Here is a 25,950-nt window from a genome sequence, read left to right as displayed (position 1 = left end):
AACAGGGCAAAAAATAAATTATAGAAGAATCAAACCTGTTTTCACCATCATGTAAAGTTGTGCTAAGAAAAATGATACCTGAGCTTTCTCCAACCAGGCAGCCTCAAGTTGTAATTAACACTCACACAATCCCCCATCCAACATGACATCTGAATTCTGGGAGTTGTAGTCCCAACCCAACTGGAGGATTCCAGATTAGGAAAGGCTGCTGGAACTGGCCTTCCAGCCTTAATAAGAGTGAAGAATGAAGAAAAGAGATATGATAGTGGGGAGGAAGTATAACTTGAGGAGACAACTGACACCTCAAGGCCATGATTTAGTCCTGAGTGCTATGTGTACAGAATACCCATGGTTTATTTAAGGCTCCGTGGCACACGAACTATGTTCAGGTGTGTGCATGCAAACAAATTCAAAACTCTTATTGGCCTCTGAAACTTCATATACATTTGGGACTTGGCTCATGTTGACTTGAGTTCAGTTCCACAAAACAGCATATTGTGCATTTGCCCAAATCCAAGAATGCCAACTTTGTGTATTGAGACAATACAAAAGGCCAAGAGCACTCTTCCCCCGGTCAACACTTATACTGAAATTCACTTTTCAGACCCTGGCCAAAGAAAGAAGCATAAAACACTTTCAGCATATTTAAATATTTATTAAATTCATTCAATATCTGGGGAAATACCCCATAAATTTCCAACAAAGGCATGTTTAATATTTAAAAAAATATAGCTCAATGCATCTGTAAAGGTACAACTTACTAGTCAGATGCTTACATGTAAAACCAGTTTAACTATCCAGTTAAAATGGCTTCACCTGGATTTCCTTTGCCTCAACCAGGAAGGCAATAGAACCAACATATGCAAGCATGAAGTGAGGGTATCACAGAAAGAAGGGAGAGCCCTGTCATCCACTGCATTCCAAGTCATTCTGCAACCTTCCACCACACCAGAGCTGAGTGAACCAAGCAAAGGCCTGCTGTTTGCTTCAGCATGCCACCCATTCCCAACCATCTTCCATAGGTTTTCTGCTTTTGGAAAAAAAAAAAAAATCTTGAAAAACACACTGAGATTTAACATAAACATCCTGAAACCTAACTGACCCTATCATTCCACGGATCAGAACAAGTCCATTAAGTGTGGCTCGTGATTTGTAGGCTGAAAGGACTGTCCTAAAGCTAGCTTCATAAAATGAGAACACAGCTCCATCCTATGGTCCTATCCTACAGCTCTGGAGAGTCATGCAGGTGCATGAGAGGTATTAGAGCAGAGTTCTAGACTGATGTAGGAAAAAAAAAGAACTAGACAGTTGACATAATCCTCTCAAAATCCACATTTTTTGTCCCAAGTGGCACCATGCTAATGCTTGTGTAAAAAACTGCAGATTTTGGAAGACAGCCAAACCAAGAGAACCCACTTAATATGCCTAGGCTGTTTGGAGGGTTCAGCCTCTAATTGGTGAGGCTTTTCACAACGATTGTCATTCTAATAATCACTTTTGACAGAGGCTGAAATATTAAAGCAGCTGCTTAGCAACACAAGAGGTTCTTTTACAGGAGGCACTCCTTCCATCAACCTTGTGATTTTTTTTCTTTAAAACAATTCATCAAACTGACTTTGATTTCAGAAAAAGCCTCTATGATGATGTTTAATATAATACCCCTAAAAAAAAAAAATTCAAAAGTTCATTTTAAGGCCCCTAAGCTATTACATCATATTTTCTGTCCTTTCTTGAAGATGTAAAAACAGAACCTTCCCTAATTGTTGATCATTACAAACTTTTGTTGACCCTCACGACAACTTGCATTTATGAATTTGGGCACTCACATGCAATTCTAATACAGTGATGCAGAATTGAGTTTAAAAATTCACAGTGCAACAGCAAAAGGCACCAGAACCAAAAACAATTGATTCCCAGCTGCCTCCAGCTGTAGTCAATTCTGCTGACCCAGAAGAAACTGGGCAGCAGAGGACAATAACAAAAACATGCAGTGCCATAGCTAGTTAAGAAATGCTGTCAGCAGTTAAAGGGGCATCTAAGGGAAACATACCTCTTCTAGGTTTACTAGATTCATAAATATTGCAGAAGACAAAGTTAATCATTCATTTGGTATCAGTCCCTCACTACCAGGCATTCTATTAAGAGCACCAGTAGGAGAGCAAAAATAATCTGTGATTCAAACCATAGACTAAAGGAGAAGGTCCAACCATGTGAAGTAGCAGTAGATCTTGTGTTCTTTGAAAAGTATATTTCTACAAATACCTACGTTTTATACTGCGTTCATCCTGTCAGATTAGTCCAGATAGGGGCAACATTTACATCACACACACACAAACATGCACACTCCAAGCAGAGTTTTTGTGGAAAAGAATGAAAAAGACATAGTAACATAAGGTGGGACAGAAAAACAGCCCAATTAGCAATCACAATAATATAAACATATAAATAAATAAGTCATGAATTTTATGAACATATGTACAAATAGACAAGGCAACTTTTGTGCAAAGGAAATCTATACCTTAACATAGACCACATACATTATTTACACACTTTACAATAGGTGAAAGAGGTTGGCATCTTTCACAGCTTCCGGACAAAAGGTCTGAGGGCTTCCCCTTGGCATTTAGTGCTTTTCCTCTCAAAGGGAAGGGAATTAGAAGTGCCAGGCCAAGAGCAAAAAACTGCCACTTCTTATCCTAACCAATGACTGTTCTGCATTACCAAAGGGAGACAGGGTGCACAAGTATTTTCTGTTTCTTAGAGGGAATGGGAAAGGTTATACTAATAGCAGATCTTTTGCATTGATATCCTAATTCTACTTCTCTGTAACCAGTATTTTAAAAGTAGCAAGTAGTCAGGATATCATCTGTTTACCATTCCAGAAAATTCAGTTGCAAAAGAGCAAATCAGCTTAGTTTCAGCCCACTTCAGAATGCGTAACAGACCACTGCCTTCGACTACAGAAAGTGACACATGTAGGACAGGTTCTTTCTGACTTACATGAAACTCTGATTCTGTGCTACAACTCAGTGGAGAAGGGGGAATCCATTGTGCATCTCCATCCCTGTATAAAAAGCATTATTTCCTTTAGGAAGGGAAGTATAAAAAAGTAACACTGAAGAAAAGGGAGGCGCAATATTAAGGCAACAGTATGGCAGTGAGTTGAGACGGAATATGGGGGGGAAATGGCTTCCGATTCCTGTTTTTTGGCCAGCACAGTCTATTGCCCTTTTCTGTCTACCTGCACTAAAGGCACAAGAGGCCCAGCACCAAGCAAATGCAACATTCCCAGAGTCAGCCTGTTTGTATCATTGGTTTGGTTTTTTTCCCCTCTTATTTTCTGGACACAGGTGACCAGAGAGACCAGGAAAACAATCAAGTGCAAATATTGTTGTACAAGATTACAGGCTACACAGATCACAAACTGAACCCAAAAACAAAAGTGCATGGTAGATTGGACAGGGAAAGCTGGAGCAGAACAGGCAACCCTGAATCAACAGGGAGGTTCTCAACAGGATCAAATACCTTGAGCTTTTTTCCTTTGGAGTTAGAAAATAAAGTCAATGTTTCTTGTTGACAACATGGATGATGGGATCCATTTTCAAAACTTGTCTGGTCTAGTTTGAGAGGGATCTAGAAGCTCGTGGACTAGATGACTTTGGCTTCTTGTCTCAGATTAGACTTAGGCTCCCAGCCCTTCCAGGCTTACTTCATGCCTAATCAATCAGGGCACAAAGGTCTCCCCACAGGAAGGCCCCACCACACCCAAACTTACACCCAGAGAAGAACTTCTCTCAGTTGAATTCCTATTTTTCACACCTAGGAATAGTCTCACCATGTCAGATTAAGGAGAGCCAAAGCACATCAGAGATACCAGTGCCCTGTTAGAACTGGGCACAACAATAAATATAGAAAAAACATAAAAAACCAACAATGCCATCAATTTTCACTTGCAACGTCCCGTGAAGATGGCAGCTGACAAATGCCCCCCTTCTTAAACAAATAAGGGAGAGTGGGAACGATCCATCAAGTCACTCAGGAAGTGGTATTGGATGCCTGGGAGAGAACTGAAGCCAGACCACGCGTGTTCTTCCTCCCAGAAAATAAGCAGCAAAGTCCTGAGAGAGGCGCTTGAGGTGTAGAGGCAGTTTCATGCTGCGTCATCTTCCAGACTGACCATTTGTCTCTAGAAGAAAGATGTGGAATGAAGAAATCAGCTGCTGAGGTGCTCTAGGTGGGATGGCTCAAAACCTCTTGGGCTCAAATCTTAGTTTGGCAGCCAAGAATTTATATGGGCATTTTCTCTCCCACCTTTAATGGCAGAGGTCAGGCTAAGTTCTGCAATTTCATCCACTTTACTCAACTTTTCAGAGATCTTAAAGTTGCCTCAGTTTTGGAAAGCTACAGATTCATAAATGTGGGACAGTGATCAACAGTTAAAAAGAGGTGCTGAGAGCTTTGGAAATGACGTATTTTCTATTTTATGGAACACTGGCCTATAGGAAAGGGATGAAACCAAGGTAGGGAACAGAACACCAGCTTCCAAGGGCTGGGCATGAATCCTTGTGCAGTTATTTTTTTTTAGAAAACCAAAACCTAAATATAAGTGAATTACTGTAGTGACATTAATTCATCATTTGGAGCAAACCAACACTTCCTCTGAATAAATTTCATCTGCCTTCATTAAGGATGTTTAGATAACTAAAGCTGTTTGCTTTACTCACATATTTCTAAAAAGGGAAACCAGGGGGGTGTTGGGGATTGGAGGGGCATGCTATGAAAGACAATTAGTGGGCTAAGAATTTTTGAACTAATGTAACAGTTTGAGATTGTGAACGTTTAGGCTACATTTAAAATACATTTTAAATTTTGATTTTTTAAATCAAAGGGCTGATTTGTGCAACTCTAATGAAATACAGGTATTTACCTGCTAAAACAAATTTTGTAACTGTTTAAAGGAATTCAGACTGAGTTGCTACACATTCCACTTACATTCTGTATACAGGTAGTCCTCGCTTAATGGCCACAACTGGGACTGGCATTTAGGTTGCTAAGCGATGCAGTTGTTAAGTGAATCATGTGACCGGACTCGATTTTACGACCTTTTCGCAGCGGTTGTTAAGCAAATCACTGTGGTTGCTAAGTGAATCATGCTAAGTGAATCATTAAGCAAATTATGCAGTTGTTAAGTGAATCAAGCAGTTCGTCATTGATTTTGCTTGCTGGAAGCCGGCTGGGAAGGTAACAAATGGCGATCATGTGACCTGGGACACTGCAACCATTGTAAGTGCAAGCTGGTTGCCAAGAGCCCAGATCACAATCAGGTCACTGTAGGGGCACTGCTATGGTTGTAACTTTGGGCACCAGCTGTAAGTCACTTTTTTAGCACTTTCGTAATTTCGTTGCTAAATGAATGGTCATAAACGAGGACTACCTGTACATGCCATGAATGTGAAACATCTGAGTTCTGGTTTAATATGAATTTTTTTTTGTTAAGAAAGAAACTCTACAAACTTGCATAAACTAGAAATTTAAGTATCCCAGTTTCTGTTCTCCAATCTAAGCAAAATATTTACTGAGGACATTTTCTGTGGCCATGAGACTAAGTGGGTGGGGGATCAAGCTGGGTCAGTAATGGTAAAGCAAGTTAAGGAAGCCAAGTGTCTTGGCACTTATTTTGAAATATAGCCCAATATCGCCCACCTAGTGCCTTGTGGAAGCTTTCATTTTCCTGTTGTCTTGAACTTTAGCTTACCGATGGGTACGTATATCCTTCCTGGCTCCGACAGATATGAATTTCATCCTCAGTTGTCTTCTGATAAACAGGGTTATCAAAATTGATACTGTTGGTGTTCTTGAGACGCCAGTTCTTCCAAATGAGGAAAATCCCAAAAGAGACTAAACTAATCAGTGCTGAAATGAAACCCACACCCAAGAAGACAAATCATTTTAAGCTTACAGTAAGGAACATACTAAGTAGACATGTAAAAACTACAGGTCAAATCATAAATAATTTGTAATTACACCAATATGCTTTCTGAGCACAAATACTTATTTTTTGTAATGCCCATTAATTGAAAATATTAACCACTGTGAGTTAGAACACCCTCCTCCTCTCCCTGCCCCCAACAAAACCCTCTTCTGAAAAGGGAAACTTACCCAGAGGTAGAACAACAGCGAGTGCTGATGGACCACTCCGTTCTGTCCCATCTGTTTCTGCAGCAATGCCATTTTGAGCTATGGAGGGAAGAGACACGAGAGACTGAAGAGTTAACTCCTCCACCCAGCATGTGCCGAATTTCCATGGAAAGAGGAGAGGACTGTGGCTTGCTCCACATTTTGGACTGCCACAATGAAGCAAACCTCCTTCAGTTGCAGAACAGATTCATGCCAGGCTTTCTCCATCCCATTTTCCTAATTTTAGGGTTGGTCAAATTCTAATGCTACACTTTCACTATGGAGATCTTATTCCAAGACTACAAAATCTTATCTAATGCTAAATGTGTGTGGAAGAGATTTTTAACAGGATGGAGCCAATGTTTTATTTTTGGGATGTGTTTCTTGTGCCTTTTCAATGGTTGCCACTCAGTTGTCAGGCAACAGGCAGTAAGTAATGCTAACTGGTACTGCAGCTTTGCAGTGAAAGGTAAAGGTGTTATATCCAGGATCCCTGGATGGAACAGAAGACCCTCACCTTGCTGGGACAGGGTGACCATCTTACGAGTGGTATGTTCCAGGATGCCGGGAACAACTTTATTCAGCACATCTGCAGGCAGATGCTCAGTTTTCTGGCTTGGAGTCCTGGCTGTGGTTAGTAGCCATGCTGTAGGTGAGGTCCTTGTAGACTGCACTGTTGCAGCAACAGACACTGGGACATCAGGTACAACAGGATCTGAATGGTGGAGAAAACTCCTAATCAATACCTCCCTCCAAGGCAGCATTTATTCCTTTGCAAGCTCCTCCTGGCTCCATACTAGGACCCTGGCTTTATCACCCCCGGCCTCTGTACCTTTGGTGCAACTTCTCATGTTGGTGCCCAGGTGCATGCCGTCAGGGCAGGCACAGGTGTATCTGGCAGAGTGGAGAGTGATTTGGGGAGCGGGAAGGCAAAGATACTGGCAGCCTCCATTGGGGATGCCATTCTTCTCACACCAATTTGTACCTGGAAAAGAGATAAAAACCCTCTTCTTTCAGAGAAAATTTCACAAGCTATGGGCAAGTTAAATGAGTGATATTTATAAAAATAAGTTACCGCTTTTTAGGCAGTGACCCAAACAAATAACTAACAAAGGCCCACAGCCTGAAACACAAATAGGAAAAGGACACTAAGAAAGAAGAAGAGGCATCTTACCTTTTGGCTGCCGCACAGAGTGAAACAGCGTCAAATCCTCAGGTGAAAAGAGGTTGTCTGCCACTTTGACAATATCTGAGCCAGTCCGGCGGTTGGCGCTAAAGATGGCTTCATTTATAACATCTGTCCAGAATACCTTATCCTGGATGAGGAGTTAATATGGACAGTGAATCATCCTGACTACTAATTGTATTCCACTCCACAAAACATATCCAGCCACCAGAGTTTCCCAAGGCAAAAGGGGGATCCATTCAGAAATAAGCTGGGGTTGGGGGAAAGGGCAGAATTAAAAGGTCTAGGAAAACAGGATTTGCTGATAAACTGGCCATTTCAGTCATGTGAATAAATTGCTTCAGGTTTTAAAGCAAACTTTAAATGCAACAGAAAGGGGATGGCATAGTATAAGCTGGTTTTAATTGTAACATCTATTTTATTTATATCAAGGGTGTAAGCCAGGAATTCTGTGGTCATATAGATGTTGATGAATCGCCAAACATCCCTCCCTCCTGTTCATGCTAATGGGAGCAGTAATTCATCAATATCTGGAGAGCTAAAAATGTTCTGCCCTGGCCTAGATTTTTATCCAGAAATCCACGCTTTGGACATTTTAGAACAGCCTTTCTCAAGTGCACTTCAGATGCTTAGAATTAGAATGTCCACTGCCTCACAGCCATCTAATGCGCTGATTTGGAGAATTCTATTTTTAAAGTTGTGTTCACTCTTCTGCTACTAAAGCTAATGCCATACGAAATCTAATTCTTCTACTATTTTTCTTTATAGTCTTATAAGCTATTAATTGGCTTTTAGAAATGCTAGCAACTTTTTAAGTATTCGTGCAAAAGTATGGGTTGTGCATATTTAAATTAGTCTGAGATTCACAACAACTATTTCTGCCCCCTTATCTCTACTGGGCTGATGGTGGTGGTGGCAGCTCTTTTGATTACAAACCAGGAAAAAGGTATTAGAGTTAATTCCATCTCACTGCAACTGTTTTATCCAAGCAACACTGTGTCACTATTTGGTATTGCCAAAGATCCACAACTTATTAATCTATCTTACCTCAAAGACTGTGATGCCAAAAGGGTGAGCCAACTTCTCCTCATCTACAAGGATAGTCTTTCTGTTTCCCCCATTCACATCAACGCTGGAAACCGAGTGATATTTGGAGTCTACCCAATAAAGGCGATGAGTAATCAGATCTAGCACAGAAGAAAGATGTCAGAATGACATACAGCAAAATCCCACACATTATTTTGTTCATATACAAAGAAAAAACTCTCCAACAAGCCACAGCAGCCTTGAATAGAAAACAGAGTCACATGAGGTAATATTTTTGACAACACAATCCTCCACGTCAGGCTGAATTGATTTTTTTCAAGGGTCAGTTTCCAAAGAAGAGCCGTAAGCTTCTACTGAACCACCCTGGATATCTGGAACGCTTTGATCTAAACAACTTCCAAGAGGCTATTCCCAGTTCCATACTACTACCGAGAAATCTGCCCTCAAAGGTAATCCCCAAGAGATGTGACAATCTGAATCCCAAAATTGAATGTGTTTGTGATCTTTTGATGGCTAGAATCTGAAGCTGCAGTAGACAACTTGACTCCCTTCAGATGGTTTGGACTTCCTTAAACCTAGACTCAAGGATTACTGGGATTACAGTCCAAAATGGAAAAAGGGCACCATGTCATATTTGCTCCTCATGCAAATATTGGACAACCAATATGAATCCAACAGAAAAAGCAGATTCTCAGGGTTAGGATACAATATCCAGCTGTGTCCCCAGCTGTATCGCAACCTTGCTTGCCCCCAACACAGGACTGTCCAACATGGGTATGGGGGAAGAGCTTATAAAACGTTATTTATTTATTTATATTTCAAATTTAGTCACTGCCCATCTCACTCAAGGAACAACTCTGGGTGGTTTACAATGAAACACGAATACTAATTAAAATACAATAAAAACAATGTGCATAAATAAATAATTTAACTAGGCAAATGACAGTCAGGGAAGGGAACAAGACAGAATGATCCAAGCAACAGAAAGCTCAGAGGACAGGGTCTCTCTTTAGATACAGATGAATAGAACCTCGTCTTCTTCCGAGCTGGCTTTGTTCTCAGCTATGCAACACATACCTAGTGTTATTCCATTAGGCCACTCAATGCCTTCTCTCACCAAGGGGAAACTGTCCACTCCATTCAGACCACCTTTGGCAATTTTAGGAGACATCCCCCAGTCAGTCCAATACATGAACCTACCAAGGAGTGAAGAGAGAGGGAAAGGACAATTACAGCAAAAAGTCAGTTTAAGCCAACTCATCCACAGCACAAAACTCATCACTGTCTTGAATGCTTACCCTAGTATCTTCTTTTCCTAATCTGTCAAGCCTTTCTGCTTCTCCCAATAGCCTCTCCCACAATTCTGTCCCACACTTGAAATACCACAACAGGAAATAGCAGCCAGATGGTGCTATCCTAAATTTTCAGATGTGTTAGGATGTAACAAGTTACTTTATAATGAATTGGTCTATGGTCCATCTACATAAAATGGCTGCCCAGATTTTTGAGTAGGACTTTTCCATGAACCTAGTGAAGATGCCAGGGGCTGAGTCTAGGAACTTCCACATGCAAAGTATGTGCTTTTTCTCTTAAGCCACAGGCCCTTTTCCTTAACTATTCCTGATACCATTCCTACAGCATGTTCCCACAGAGGAGGACTTGGTCTCCCTCGTTTTCTCCAACAGTAAGTGTTCAAAGAAGACTCATACCCATGGACTGGATCCACCACAATGGCACGTGGTTTGCTGCCGACCTCCTTGATCAGAGTCTTCCTCTTCAAGCCTTCACTGTTGGCCACAGAGATGGTGCCTAGGCCAGAGTCAGTCCAGTAAATATTGCGATGCACCCAGTCAACAGCGAGGCCATCTGGCTCTTTGATGCCACTGCTAATCACAGTTGAATGGTGGGAGTGGTCGCCAGCCTTATCAATTGGGGTACTGTGTAGAAGACAAACAGGGAAGTCCCATTTAAATAAAAGCTCCACAGTGGCAGAATTTGGTGGGTGCAGGATTAGTGCGCAAACAGCATCTATTTTTCATACACTTCCAAGCAATAATTCAGAAGCAACTAGCACTGAATCAGCAGAGAAAGGGTTTAGCTAGCTTGATAAAAACAGCATTCAACAAACTCAGAACACTTGTTTCTTAACAGCAACCCTTTGATTGCTAGGCAATTTAGGTACTCTCTCTTGATCCCCTGCAAAATCCCTGGTTGCTGTTTTGTCTGTTTCCCTGATGTCCTGACTCCTGAGCATCAAGAAACAGCCAGCAGTGGAAGCAGACAAGACCCCCAAAGGTTGTGTGTTAATAAACAGGAGATCTAGATTGGCAGCAGCTAGCTCAGGACATCCTTTGGGACACAGATGCCCCAGGGAACCTCTGTGACATCAAGGCTAAGTGGAAGGCATTTTGGGCAAGTTAACTCCTTCCTGCATGGACCTTTTTAATACAGGCTGGATATGTGAGAATGTGATTTAGGGCAATAAGTTTGGATTCCATCATCACTGGCTCCCTTGCATCTGCTCCTCATATAAGAATATCAAAAGGCCCTCTTCAAGATTGGCATTTGGGTGGGGGCCTGGAGGGCTATGCCTTGGGTGAGAGCCAGGGTTGGGCATTGTTTGTATCCTCCTGTCTCTAGTGAGAATAGGGTGGGTGGAAGTGGGGTTACTGGGATGGCTGAGGAGCTCCAAAAACTTGCCAAGTCATCTGGGGTGATTGGGATTTGGCACTAGAAGGCAAAGTTCCTGCCTGGTTGGGTTTCAGCTTTGACACCAGCTATAGTCCCATGGGAGGGGAGTAGCTATTGTCATCCATGAGACTCTGCTGGCATCAAGAGGCACACTCTGCAGATAACCAGATAGAAAACCTTGTTTGTGCAAATGGGCCTGCAGGGGCAATTGGGCTCAGTGCAGGGGCATTACTCTCCCTGCTCTGCAGCAGCATTAGGAGCGGTGGGGTCATTCAACCTAATTATTGGGGTGACAGTAAAGTTTCCTAAACTGAATATGTTGGGAGATCTCAACCTGCCTTCCCTGGGCCCAGAAGTGTAGTTTTCCAAGATATCAACTCACAAATCTGCTTATGGAACCTTTTTGGATGCTGGTGAATCATTTCCCTTTGCCAGGACAATACTGATTCTTCACTAGTTCATTCAACAATCACAAAAGTAGCACACACGCTCCAGCTAATTCACCTGAATATTTTCTTCTGAAGGCTGTCAGACCAGTAGATTTTATTCTTGGTGATTTCCATATCTAAGGCCAGTACACCTTTAAGATGGGGGATCAGATTCGTGTACTCGCTGTGGTCCAATGTCATCTTCCTGACCTCATGGCGATTGGTAAAAAAGAGGTAAGCAATGGTGCCTGTAAAGGAATAAGAAAAGGGATACTGGGACTCCAGGGCCATTAGTGGTCTTGGTCTTGGTCTCGGTCTCGGTCTCTCTCTCTCTCTCTCTCTCACACTCACACTCACACACACACACACACACACACACACAACTGCCAGTGAACTGAGAGATTCCAAAAGGTTTCACCAGTACTCTAGCACAGAAGGAAGCCCAGACTTACCAATTGCTTTGCAGGTCTTGGTAGCTGGATCGGTCTCATATCCTTCATTACACTGACATTTATAGCTTCCTTTCAGGTTCACACAGACTTGACTACAGGCATCAGGGTCAAGACACTCATCAATATCTACAAAGCCAAGATGATGTTGCTAAGCATTCAATGAAATAGGTCACTGCTGTGGTCAATCTTTTGTGGAAAAAGGCTTCACATGTCTTGTGAAATCAAGGGTACCTCCCATGATGTCATGCAAAAGAGGAGGGGCAAATGTTCCTATCCAGGTTTGCAAGGAATTTTGCACAATGGCTACCACAGGAAGCAACAAGTTGCTTTTCTTTTCTGTAGCAGTTTGCAAAATGAAACATGGCAAGGACAGAACACATTTTATCCAGCTCCAAAGAAATCAGAAAGTGGAAGCCTGTGTCTAAGAAAGAAATCCTCTTCCTCCAGCAGAATTCTTATCTCCAAAAGTTAAATTTAAGAGTCTCTTCATCCTCATTGTTATCTATGCTGACTGGGAATGATGGGAATTACATTAGCAACACACTCAGAGGCTACAAAGTTGGGAAAACCAGCATTAAATCAAGAAGCATCTTGTAAAAAATAAAACGGCAGAACTTTCTTACCTTCACATTTTCTTTGGTCAATCAGCTGAAAGCCTTCAGGACATAAACATTCATATCCAATTTTGAGGTCATTGCATATGTGGGAACAACCTCCCTTGTTAGTCAAACATTCATTAGTTCCTGAAAAGAGAGGGGAATACATTATGAAGTCTCTCTCTCTCTCTCAATCCCTCCCTCCCACTTAGGAGAAACAAAGTAAAACATTATGCCAGATTTGGAATTCTTGCTGTAGCCTCGAGGAAGTTAGAGTGCTCAAGTACGCAATGGGTTAATTCTAGACAAGGAATCTGGAATTCTAATTCGAAGCAGAATAGGGCAGGCTTAGCAAACCGAAACAAAGTGTCCTTCCGGTCCAGCTCAACACATCCATGTAGGTTTTTTTACAACAATATGGGAGTATTGGTTTGCCACTGACTTCTTCCTGGATGCTTTTTCAACTCCCCAGTCTAACCTATACAACTAGCATTTCAGGGAGCAGGGGGGGGGGGGGTTGCTATCCAGGAACTAGCCAGTCTGTCTCTGCTTAATGTCATTGGGAGAGGATTCAGCCAAGGTCAGGTTAGCAAACTTGTTGCAGCCACAGTAGTTTGCTACAGAGAGAATATGAAATTGTTAAATACTTACGGCATTCCTTGAGAGGTTCATCTGACCAGTCCCTGCAGTCTTTCAGCCCATTGCAGACCTTGTCCATGCTGATACATTCCCCAGAATGGCACTTAAATACATTTGGTTCCTTGCAAGTTGTCACTATTACAAATGTAAAAAGAAACATTCTTTAATCTCACTGTGCAGTTTCCATTTAGCTTTTCTAGAAAAGCTGTTAAGAAAGTGAAGATAAGCAGAAGAGTAGCAACAAGAGAGAGCAGAGGCACTTAACACATTAACACACACTATATTCTTTATTTTTTTAAAAAAAAAATCTAGACTATCCTTCATCCGCAAGACATCTCAAGGCAATGCAAAACATTATACTACAAACTCAGTTCCAGTTTCATCAAACAATAAACTAATCCCAGCAAACATTTAAGAAAGAATAAAGCAGCTGGAAGTCTTCCCCTCACTGTCCAAGTCATGATATCCCCACAAGAAAACGACTTCTTCTCTTGTTTATAAGTGTGTCATCTGCTTTTCTGAATGATGGGACCCGCAGAGGAGCTTTCTCTGAAGACCTCAGGATGTAGACAGAACATGGCTTGGGCCTTTCCAGCTTTGGACAACTGCCCCCCAGGCTCTCCAGACTCATACATAAAGCTATCAGCAGGGCTCACCGTTGACACAGCCAATCTCATCACTCGTGTCTTCGCAGTCATACTCCTTGTTGCACTGCAGGCTCCCATGGATGCACGCTCCATCATTGCACTGAAATTCATCAGGCCGGCAGGTTGTTTTCACTGGGCAAGAAGCAAGAAGAGGTTTAGAGACAGACAACACCATTATGCCGAACCCTTGCCAACTCAATGTTTAGCTGGCATGACATGTAGTACACATCATTTCATTTCACATGACCAAGCTGCTCAGAGTGTAAACTTGCACTATCAACTCTCCCGCACAGCACCTGCACCAAGTCGCTTCTATATTCTTCTGCCATAAATAGAAAGCTGTCACTATGCTAGTTGAGCACCAAGAGCAAAGAAAGGGGCCTCTAAAACAACACGAGGCTGTCTTTGTTGCAGTTCTGATCAGGACCCAGAGAGCACTACAGTCCTTGTTTAGCAACTGCCTCATTTAGTGACTGTTTGCAGTTACGATGTTGATGAAAAAGTAACTTGGTGACCAATCCTCGCATTTACGACCTTCACAGGTCTGTAAAGCAAAGGAAAGCTGGAGTAAGATCATAAGCACAGTTGCAGTTTCACTTAGTGACTGCTTTGCTTAATGACTGGGTTGTCAGTCCCAACTGTGGTTGCTAAACAAGGACTCCCTGTAGCGTAAAGCACTCCGTCAAGCTTGAGTTGCTAGCCAGCACCTGCCATAAGCTACTATAGGGCAAGATGTCATGAATGAAATTGGAGGCAACTTGTAAATTGACCACCATCTTGCTCAACTCTCACTTGGATCTAGTCTTCCATAAACCACCATTTCAGCAACTGTCTGTTCAATTTTATCAAGCTCCTAATTCAAATCCATACATTCAGGGTTGGAGAAACAGTTGCCTTTCGTTCTCCTAGCCTGCATCACAGCGATAATATTGAAACTACATGGTTGTGTTTATTATTACATAAAGCGCTTGAAGACTTGAGAATACATGCAGCACCTGTTCTGCTCAGGGCATCTGACAGTTTGTTTTTTTTAAAAACTTCCCTAATTTCTATTTGTTCTTTCCCCTGAAGTACTTTTGAAGCCTCTCTAAGGCAGTTTGTTCCAGCTCTCTTTCATGTTATCTTGAAACACGCTGCTTTAAATAATGGATATTTTACTCCTTTCTTTAGCCACCAAAGACTTCTAAGTCCAACATCCCCTTTGGTGAAGGATCTTGTGCCACGTGTATTGTAATCTCCCTCAGCTTCTGCAGAGCCCAGAGAAGTGCCCAGCTCATGCTTACCACAGTTTGCCTCATCTGATCTGTCCTTACAGTCAAAGCTTCCGTCACACTGCCAGCGCTGGTGGATGCACTCGCCACTCCCACAGTGGAACTCCAACAGAGAGCATGGCTTGGCTTCCTCAGCTCCCTCCTGGATCCCACACAACTCAGGCGATTCATCAGACCCATCTTTACAGTCTTCATCGTGGTCACAGGCCCAGGTCTTGAGAATGCATTCTGAGCTGTTGCACTGAAACATTTCAGGATTGCAGGTTGGGGCGAGACAGTTTAATTCATCACTGCTATCTCCACAATCATCATCTTCATCGCAGACAAAATCCAGAGCAATACAGTTCCCATTCTGGCACTGAAACTGATGATCGGCACAATGTTTAGGAGCTAGAAAGGCAGAAGACAAGATTGTCAGTCACAACCTACATCTGCAGTGGGATACAAAGGTTTCAAGTGGGTTATTCATTTTTTTTAAAGGGGGCATCATCAGTATACACCAGTTTTATACTAAATAACAAGTGAGAGGCCCTTATCCTGAAGAGCACACCATTTCTCACTGATTCAAAGTTGTCTTGCCGTTTTTCATTTACCCGTCCAAGCAGTTTGCAACAAATGAACGCAAGGACCCTGAAGTCTCAACTAATAAATATGATAGTAGACAGTAATTAATCCTTTAGCTTTAGCTTTTATGTTCCAAAATGCAAGACTAATAGAGTTCGATAATCAAAGTCTACAAGCCATAATAGGGGACATTCTCTCTTATATCTTTAAAAGCAATGCAAGCTTTGGTGCTCCAACAAAGGAATCTCTATCCCTGTTGGTTTTACTACAGTTAATGCAGCATTCTGCAACAGGAACAACCATTTACATTAAATGTGACAGTATTATGGTACCACCTGCCTTTATGATGTCATTAAGACACAATAGCCTCCATCACTAAGTTGCGCAGCCTGACTTACGGCAGTTGTCTTCATCGGAGCCATTTTCACAATCTGTTTGTGAGTCACATCGCCAGGACATATCAATACAACGATTGATGCGGCCACCACAGCTAAATTGGGTTGAACTGCAAGTCACAGATTCTGAAAAGACACATACAACCCTGATTGTATTATACTGTAATCCCATTGCCTGAATAACCTCAACAAAGCAGCTCCTTTGGGTTAGGCTTAGGCATAGGGATGTTGCTCCCTGCCCAAAGAGCCTAAGAGAGAGGGGGAAAGCACAAGCTCTGGCGTGGGGAGAAAAAACATGGCAGTCAATGTCAGTGGAGCTATGCGTTCCTGCACATGCTGTCAGATTAGCAGGTGCAACACTACAGGAATTAGAGAGAGTAAGGAAAATGACCTTGATGGAGATATGCAGGAACTGTTACCTAGGCAAAAGGGGCTGAAGCATTTTTTAACTACAGAACATCAAGATAATATTCAGAAGCTGCTCAGGCAGACGCCTCCCTAACTCACTGAACTATGAAAAGGTGGAGGTACAGCAAAATCAGACTTGTAAGATTCTGTTATTATGGCCAATCTCAATAAAAGTAGTTTCAGCCTTCCTGTGAAATTGATTTCCTGGTCTGGTCTAGTGGGGCTGACAGGAAGGCATGGAAACTCAACTGTTCTGACACAAAGCACAAATCTTGCCATGTCATCAGAAGCTGCTAGCATTCACAGAATTAAAAAAAATGGCAAAGCTATTTCAGTCCTGCCCTGGGCATACATAAACAAGCCACTACGGTCTCTTTCTTGTTCCACAAAACTTCTCTCTTCTCCTAAGTCTTTTTGAAGCAGTGAACCCCCATGCCATGAGGCAAGATGAAGCTAACAGGGATTAACTCCATATTTTGTTCTCAGTTGTTCCAGTGAACTTCCATCCATCCTTGAAACAAGCAGCTTGTCTGCAGGAAGAATGCTTTCTCTACTTACAGTCTATAGGAAGTTGGAGAACATTCAGTAGGAAGGCAGAATGTAATTGGTAAGATACTGGCTGAATGCACACATTATAGTAAGCCATCAGGTAACTTATCTGTTTATCATTTAGCATGTTGTGTGAACTCACTCTGATTTCTATATTACAGTTTATGGCTTAGTGTATTAAGCAATCACAGCTGGCTGTGATTTGTTCCAAACAGTTTAGTTAGCAAAACCATGGTTTAGCATGTGCAAACCCAGCCTCTATGAAACAGATGGTAGAGATCCAGGCAAATCCAGAGTATATTCTTATAGGCACAGGTACTTGAAGACTGTCCTTTCATGCGTGGCTTTTGGGGAGACTGGAAGAGGAAAAGTTGCTCAGAATTAGCATTAGCCAACTTACTGCAGGCATCCAGGGATTCATCAGAGCCATCCTGGCATTCAGCCTTGCCATCGCAGATCCATTTGTAAGGGATGCAATCTCCATTTCTGCACTGAAATTCATTTCTTCCACACTTACTCACCTCTGCAAAAGAGTTTCATTAGCCATTAGAAAGAGAAACAACCACATTCTGCGTTCAGTCCTTACCGCTACAAACAGAACTTCTTAAGTGTGAATTAGACAAACCTATTCATGGGATATTTATCAGTACCTTCACCACAGGATATGAATCCAAGTCTATTTTATATATATTATTACTATACACATCTCAACTTTTAAAAATAATTCTAAGTGCCCACGTATCCTTCTCAAACGCCACAAAGGTAGAAGAGGCATCCAGAGAAGAGACTCTGAAGATCTTACCAACCAGAAAGATTGATCTAGAATTAGACATTTCTGATTGTATCCACAAACAAACATACCCACACACAGAGCAAGATGAGATGAGACAGTAACAATGGGGAGATCTATTTGATGCAGCTCACTGGTACAGTATACTCTTTCCATATGGAAACTGAATCCCCTGTATGTCTAGGTTGGCCTGGAAAAACTGTGCCTGAAACTCTGAGCAACAGATACCCGGGAGGACTGGCAATGTGGGGCAGGTGACCCAATCTGGGGCAGCAGCTTGTACTACAGTTTGTGAAGAGGCTGCCATTTGGGTTTCTACAGGAAGCCACAAAGCACTGACAGCACATTTAATCTCAATGAAACTATACCTTTCCCTCCCTGACAGCTAGTCCACTCATCAATTCCATTCCAGCTGTATTTTGTAGTTAGTTTTGAAGACTAAAGACTGGAGAGCTGCTTTTTTAGCTGCTAAAATATGCACATTTCTAGCCTGATTTTGAACTAGCTGTATCTTCCGCAGGGTCGCAAGCTTCAGAGCCTTCTTTAATGCCAGGGCTGACCCCTGGAATTTGCTAAGAGTTCTGTTTGCCTCACTGCTGTTATAAACACAGACAATCTCCGCTCTGCTCACTAAGCCCTGGATTTTAGTTAAGGGAAAGTTTTCCCAGGTAAAGACATGACCTCCAAGCTTGGGTACCTGTCGCTAAAGCCTTATGTCAACTTCTCAAGTGGAGCTCTCCTATGATTCCCAGACAACATGGGCGATGTCACGTGGGCCTTATTAGAAACTTAACAGTTTCCACAAAGGGTAGGGCATAGATCTTTTTCATGAGTTAATTAAAAGGAATTAAGTAATGCCTTAAGTAAAGCTTTGTTGATCAGAGTATTAACTGGGGGAGATGGGCAGCATATAAATTAAATAAATAAATAACTCCAGATCCAAACCTTAGCAAGATCCATTGCAGTACAGCGTCAGAGGTAATCTGCTTTGGAGACTGACTTACTTCTCCAGATATAGAACAGACAATCACAACAGATGCCTCTGGCTTGGAGAAGCTCCCTGAATCTTACTCCCACAAGGCATGAGGAAGGGACTTTTCAGTTGTGTGATTGCTGCCACAGATAGCACGCACAGCTCCCCTTTACATCAGCACTATAACATTTAATCAGATCCTCTGATATGGAGGTAGCCTGTTCAAATTCTCATCTAATATGGGATTGTTGACTGAACCTAGTTCCAGCCTGTCATTAAAGCTACTTTGTATGAAGCTTGGCCCTGTCCATGGGCCTATGCCTATGGATTTAGCATGGCAGGCAGTTTTAAAGAAAGGGTTTCCCGCACCATTCATGCATGTCATAACCTGCAAATGGCTTTACAGATCTAAAATACAAGCATGGGGCATATTAGATTAAGATCTTGCTGGCATCTTAATTAAAGGATTAACTATAATAGGATCTTGCGAGGGTCTGCTCTAGCTTGGCCTGCAAGTGTCTGTAATTAACATTTAAACCATTCCCACAGTTAATTGTGCAAACAATGCAAACCTAAATTTTGCCCTGAACTGTAATGTATAGCTGAAAATCTGCATATATAGAGGAGTATAACTATATCTTCTGATTATGCAAACTGGGTAAGATAGAGGACAGGTTTCAGCTGAGTCACAGAGCCATTCTGCACTATCCTCTGCCTTCCATCAGAGGGAGGAGGCTGGTTGTCATTGCCAACTGCACACATCCTGAGGTGGAGCTGCAGTCACACCACCAACTCCTCTCACTTTCAGGACCACTCGTAGTAAATAAATTAACTGAAGGATGGGCGGTCCAGGCAATCACGCTATTTGCAGAGCAAACAGCAAACGTCTTAGCACAATGGCCTGTCCTTCGATTTAGCCATGGTGATATGAACTGGACCATAAAAAGGTAGAAACTCCTCTCTACAAGGAGTTTACTACACAGCTTCCTGGAGAGCTGGGAGTCTGAAATTAAGTAACAGTTCACAATTCTGCATTTTGTCTTACTCCAAACATGCAAACAATCTAACATTCAAGTATTTCTAACAGCATGCAATCATGCTTATGATTGTTAATTATTCCTTATTGCAGTAAAGGTTCACAATATTTATCTTTACAGATCTCAAGGAGCTTTTTATGGGAAATTCAAGTAAGACACTACTTCACCAGTGACCTCCAATATGAAACAGTGGAATATAGGGCTGGAGTATTGTAAGCTATTCTTCCAACACAGCTTCCCAATCACCAATTGGGGCTTAACAAAACTCCAAGATAGTCATGGTTAAGGCTGGGCAGAGTTTCAGATCCAAAGGGCAACATTTATCCTACAAAACTGGATGCCTGCATAGCTACATGAACCCCTACTTTATGGCCTGTAGTGAACAACTCCATAGAGATATTGTAAATGAGCCAAGCTTGCAATATGCAGTGTGAACATGGCTTCCATAAAACATTATCTCCCAGTATCAACCCCTACTTAAGCAAAACCAATAGACATTTTTCCCAATTTCCATAATAGGTACAGCTTAATTATTTTAAAAATATATTAAAAGGCCTCACAAAATACTCTAGCCTCTTATATGTATTTATTTTATAAAGGGCATTCTGGAACCATGAATTTGTAGTTGCACATTACCAAAGGATGGCACTAAATCAGGAGCTTATTTCTACTGAAAGATATGCACTCAAGTCTTGTCTTCCTGGCCAGACTAAAGTGATTCATCTAATAGGAGTTCAGATGATGTCAGTTCAGTAGTGAAGTGCACACTGGAGTCGGGCAAGTTCAACTTCTACTAGTTCGGGCTTCAGAGATGTCAACAGGACAAATGAATCATACCTACCTAGCATTCTGTACAATTGCAGCTTACTGGGGAGTACTTGCAAACATAGCAACAATCCATCTTGCCCCACCCAATCTAGCCTAAATGCCAGGGTGCTGAGTGTGTGAAGGGCCCTGTTTCCTGGTTATGCTAACATCTACAGATTATAATATTTCTTAGCATTTAATTTTTCTTTTTGTATTGTGTTTTTAATTGGTCTAATTGATTTTATGATTGTTCACCACCTAGAGTTACTTGTTTGAGTTGGGTGGCTATACAAATTGAATGAATGAGTGAATGAGGTGCTGACTTAAAGCAGCTCCAGCAACAAGTAAATGGACAGATGATTCTGTAAATGAGGCAGCATCACACACCTACTCCACTGGCAGTTCAGTGTGCAAAACATCAGGGGTTACACTTAAGGCTTTTATCAAGAGGCAGGATGTCCCCTGAGCACACTTTGCATTTTCTTAATATATTCTGGGCAGATCAGACAGACCAACATGCTTGCCATTCTTCACACATGGGTATTTTCTCCTTTTCTCTCTTGATTAGAATTGTGCTTCTTCACAAGCTAGAAATATTCCTTGGAGAATGAGAAGATATCATGATCCTTTTCCAGACCTTCCTGTTACCAAACTCTGAAGTAAAATAGAAGCCCCCAAGCTCTTCTACCCAACTACTCTGCTTCAATCTTGAGTTCTTAATTTTACTGTAGTACAGATTTCTCTAACCAAGTGCCTCCACGTGGGCTGGGAATTCTGGAGGTTGCAGTCCCAACATCTTCAGAAGTTCATAAAGGCTATTCTTGAATGCCACATTTTGCCAAAAGTTTCCTGAGATTAAAGATTGCCAAAGCAAGAGTCATATTAGTTTGTTGTGGTAAGATCAGTTATCTTCTACAAGATCCTGAAGAAACAGGACTGTGGACTGCAGCTTAAACTTTTTGACAATTTTGAGAGAGGTATCATCAAACCACAATGGAGTACTGCCATAATGATCAAGAGCTCCTTTTGTAAACATGACTGAAGTTCATTTCAGATTATGGCAGCAGAGTTTTTAAAGCAAATATATCAGATACAGTCAAAGTGGGGGTAATTGTCCTTTGGAACTTTGCTACCCAAAGAGCAGATATATTAGGCAAGAACATATTTCCTTCAATTATTAACAGCTACATGGCAGAAAGTAGCTCTTTTTTCTTAAAACCTTTAAATACAGCAAACCTGAAGAGCGTGTCTATTTACAAATAAGCACAGAAACAAAGTGAAGCCTTTTCTTGTCAATTAATTATTGTATTTTGGAAAGATCTGTGATAAAATTGGGGGCAATTTTAATGAGGGGACATTTGGAGAAAAGATTGTATCCCATACTTTCAACCCCCCTCCCCCCATCAAAACATTTTTGTCTTACCTAGCAGATACCTTGTTATGTGTAGAGAAATCTAAAACCGTGACACCAGTGCAGGCAAGGGATTTTAAAGGGTGTCATGCAAAGAGGGAGGTACTCGTCTAGCCAGGCATTAGCAGCAGGATGGCAGAAACCAGTGAAAAGGATCTCAACTGAGGAGTCTTCCTTCTTTGGTCTGCCATTGCCTGAAGCAAGAGAGCTATTAGACGCCCCATTTTCTCCACAAGCCAATAGGCCGGAGGAGCATATGGGGATGGCAACGTAAGGGTGAGATGAAGCCAGCGATTGGCTGGCTCCAATGCCGCCAAAGGGAAACATTACCTCCCTCCATGACCTCACAGCCCATTCTTAATTCCCATCAGCCTTCCACTGGTTCCTAATGGATCCTCCCTGAGAAGCATGCTCGCTTCTATAGGACTCCTCCCTTACACTCCCTGAAATAATTGCAATCCTTAAAGCAGTAATGAATAGTAAATGTGCACAGATCCTCACATATCCCCACTTTTAAACACCATCGGATTGCAGTTTCAAAATACTTCTAATTTAGCCATCAATATACACACAGGATATCTTCTAAGGAAGCCAGACGCCTAGAAAGGATGCCTTTATTCTCCCCTACCAGGTCCACCAGCCTTGTGCAACTCCAGGAAGGAAACGGACAGGCTGCTGTCCTGCCACCAGTTCTTTGAAAAGAACCTCTAGTAGCAGCGTGTGCTTACTCACAGGTCTGCCCTACCCATATTCCTGTTTCCGGTCACCCCCTGAGAAAGGAGCCCCATCCACCGCATCTCAACTTAGAGCTCCACCCAAATACCTAAATCTCGAGCACTTTTCTGAAAATCCTCCTAGGCTTTAAGGCTCAACACGCCAATGATTCTAAGAGGGTTTGTATGTGGCCAACAGTAGTCTGCGCCCTGCCGGCTAATTGTTGGGGAGTTTAAAATGTCCTATCAATACTTGCCTTTTTAAGAAAAAGCGAAACAATCCACCTCGGATCTTTACCTGATCTCATTCAACGTTGGATTAACTCAAGGGAAGCCTCCTCGTTTAACCGAATAGCAAAGGGAAGCAAACCGCCTTCTAATTACTGCCTGCCGGCAAAAGAAGGGGCCCGCTGCCGCCCCCCCCCCCCCGATGAAAGCTGAATCCCGAAGCCTCTGGGACCGAGCAAGGCTGCAACCTAATGGCACGAAAGAGCCGCGTGGTGGGAGGGCCCGGCGCGTTGAGCTCATATCTCCAGTTCAAGTTGAAGGGCGGAGTAAACAGCAGTTCCGCCGCCTTGAATGAAATACCTAGGGACAGCGGCAGCTAGTTGGGAATGGGGTGGGCAGAAAAAGAGCAAGCTAGCTATCGATCCTTGCCAAAATCCAAAGGGTTATGGCCGGTTTCTGCAAAAAGCGAAATGAACGACGCTATCCACTGGGGAAAAAACGGCGGAAAGTCCAATGAATTGGGAATCCAGTTATCCCAAGAGGGGGGCGACCTCGTTTAAAACCAGGTGCTGAGCAACGCGCGGCTTTCTCGCCAGTCGCTAGAACCCAGCTATTAACGAGCCCCGGAAAGGAGCTGCGAGAGTGACGCGCCTTCTAGCAGCCCACCCAAGCCACGCGGAGGGCGGGGATAACTTTAAAAAATTAATAATAAATAATAAAATAATAAAATAATAAAATAAAATTAATAAACTTTAAAAGTTTTCTTAAGGAAAGAAGGCGCCACCTTGGGCCCGGGACGCGGGTACCAGGTTCTAACGCGTTCGCCGCTTTCCCGGTAGGCGTTGGAAGGATTTGCATTTTCTGAGCCCCCCAACTCTCCTCCCCTCCCCAGGCTTTGCCTTCCTAGCTGCAAACGCTGGCTCCGCTCTGTTTTGCTCCCTGCTTCTCCCCTTGTCATCTGAAAAGCCACCTAGGTTTCAACACCTTGCCCGCTCCCTCTTACCATTCGTGGAAGCGCGGCTGAGGGTACCCAACAGCATCAAGACAATCAACGAAGCTTCCAGTCCACCTGGGCTCATGGTTCGCGGGTAGCGCCCTCCTTTCTCTGCTCTTGCGTCGGCTGCGCCTGGGTGACCCCAAGGGACTCGTGCACAAAGATGCAGAATCTGGGCAGGTGCCAGGCACTCACCATTCACAAGCACACGCGGCCGTCACCAGCTTCATTTGCCCGATTTCTTCGCGCTCCTCCTCAAGGCAAGAGGGGGGGCGGGGCTTCCAATGGGGTGATTTTCAAACCTCCCCACATTATTGCGAGGGGGCGGAGTTCCAAACGCATGATGTGACGTGTTCATGTTTAACCCCGCCAGGCCCGGCTTAGGATGCTCTTGGCTCAACATCCCAAAAATCTGTGCAATTCGTGGAAGGTTATCCGCGTTATACGAAGCAAGATCTCCTTCCCTCGGTTGACTTAAAAAGCAAAACACCAAAAGCATTCCAGACGTTCGTTTCCACTTTTCGTGAAAAACGGTTCTGGTTGGCTCTTAAAAGGGGAACTCCTGCAAGGAGGACTTGATTCCGCCCCCTACCCTCAAAGGGGCACGGCAAAGCGTTGCATTTGAGACAGCCTAATCGCGGGGCCCTGACCCTACCTGACCGATCGGCCAGGCAAAGCCGGCGGAGTGGGGGGGGCACCTTGTCCAGTGCAGAGCGGCCTGCCTCGCAATCAGCTGTGCAGGCTCGGTCACTGCAGACCCTCCCTCTACCTGGGCATTTTTTTATTTTGGAGTTTGCAAGTAAAAACGGCTTGATTGGAACCCAGTGACTATTCAGCTTCTCCCTTTTACCCAGAATTGTACCCATGCCACCTGCCTATGTGACCTGTTAGAGTTATTATTTTCCTCACCCTCTTTTTTAAAAATGTTGCCTTAATTATATTATACTATATTGTACACAATTTGCAAGGTATTGACAGGATTTAATTTCAAAATGTCAGCCCAGACAGCATACAGTATTACAAAACTTAAGAACTGCAATTTCTAGTAAAAACAGTTACCACTAACCAGAGCCTAAACTAACATAGGTGCTCCAGTGAAATTGGAATTCTGTTACAGACCAAGACAAACAGGGGAGTGTTTAGAGGCTCCATGAGAGAGATTGAATAAAGTAACAAACTTGTTTTCTTTACTCTTCAGAAATATCTTTACCACTTGAGATTATTCTTCTGTTATCAGCATTATCCTTTAGCTGAAGGGATTGTATATAAACCAGCCACCCAGTCTGGTGGACTGTATCACTGGGCGAAGATCCAAAGCTTCTCTCCCACACAACCTGTCTTCCTATCAAACCTCCCCTTCCTTCTCCTCAACTGACATTTGGAGACAGCCTCAGCCCCCTCCTCTAGCCCAACTGAGAGCAATTGGTCTGGTTAAGATGCTCTGAGGGACCAAGTTCCATTTCTCCAGCCATCGTACCATCTTACCCACCAGCTGAGTGTAATAGCAAAAGTTAAGCATGAGGTATTGCTGTGAGGGAGTGCTTTAAACAAAATATTTCTACCCTAGGAGTTCCTCCCCATGTGTTGGTTTTTATACAGGCAGGCAGATTCTTCTAAGAGAGGCTGTCAGGAGGCTGCAAACTGAACCTGCATTACTAAATATTTACTTTGTCTTGGTGCCAGGATGGATAATAAATGGGGACATAGTGGCTTTGTTTGCTCTCAGTGCTGTCATATAATTCAGATATGATTGACATGTACATCAACAGCTAATTATGTATTATTTGATTGGGATGACATCATCAACGAATAAGAAATGTAGAGGGGAGAGGTACATTTTACAGCAAATTGTATTACAACTCAGACCAACTCCAAACAACTTAAGTCCCAGCTGGAGCAGCAAATGTTGCCATTACCATCCTCCACAAGTCAAAATGTGTAATATCT

General features: G+C 42.7%; 1 protein-coding gene across 2 annotated transcripts; it reads right to left on the bottom strand.

The window, feature by feature from the left end:
• Positions 1-631: 631 nt before the first annotated feature.
• LDLR (low density lipoprotein receptor) lies at positions 632-24,254 on the bottom strand. Of its 2 annotated transcripts, none has more exons than XM_007442645.4 (18): positions 24,013-24,254; positions 17,451-17,573; positions 16,097-16,219; positions 15,147-15,524; positions 13,873-13,995; positions 13,229-13,351; positions 12,605-12,724; positions 11,982-12,107; positions 11,606-11,777; positions 10,120-10,347; positions 9,488-9,606; positions 8,411-8,550; positions 7,352-7,493; positions 7,010-7,162; positions 6,695-6,892; positions 6,160-6,237; positions 5,756-5,913; positions 632-4,186 (listed from the first exon to the last, which is right to left on the bottom strand). In XM_007442645.4, the coding sequence occupies exons 1-18, from the start codon at positions 24,086-24,088 to the stop codon at positions 4,151-4,153; spliced, it is 2,616 nt and encodes an 871-aa protein (XP_007442707.1). In that variant the 5' UTR covers positions 24,089-24,254; the 3' UTR covers positions 632-4,150. The 2 variants fall into 2 exon arrangements, with proteins under 2 accessions (XP_007442707.1, XP_025031714.1); XM_025175946.2 differs by lacking the exon at positions 24,013-24,254 and adding an exon at positions 22,081-22,214.
• Between the last annotated feature and the right edge of the window lie 1,696 nt (positions 24,255-25,950).

This window comes from Python bivittatus, unplaced genomic scaffold (assembly GCF_059951505.1).
Source record: "Python bivittatus isolate LINGU-HERP-01145 unplaced genomic scaffold, Pbiv_v1 ctg000220_np1212, whole genome shotgun sequence".
NCBI classification, from domain to species: domain Eukaryota; kingdom Metazoa; phylum Chordata; class Lepidosauria; order Squamata; family Pythonidae; genus Python; species Python bivittatus.
This window is presented reverse-complemented; position numbering and strand designations above follow the sequence as displayed.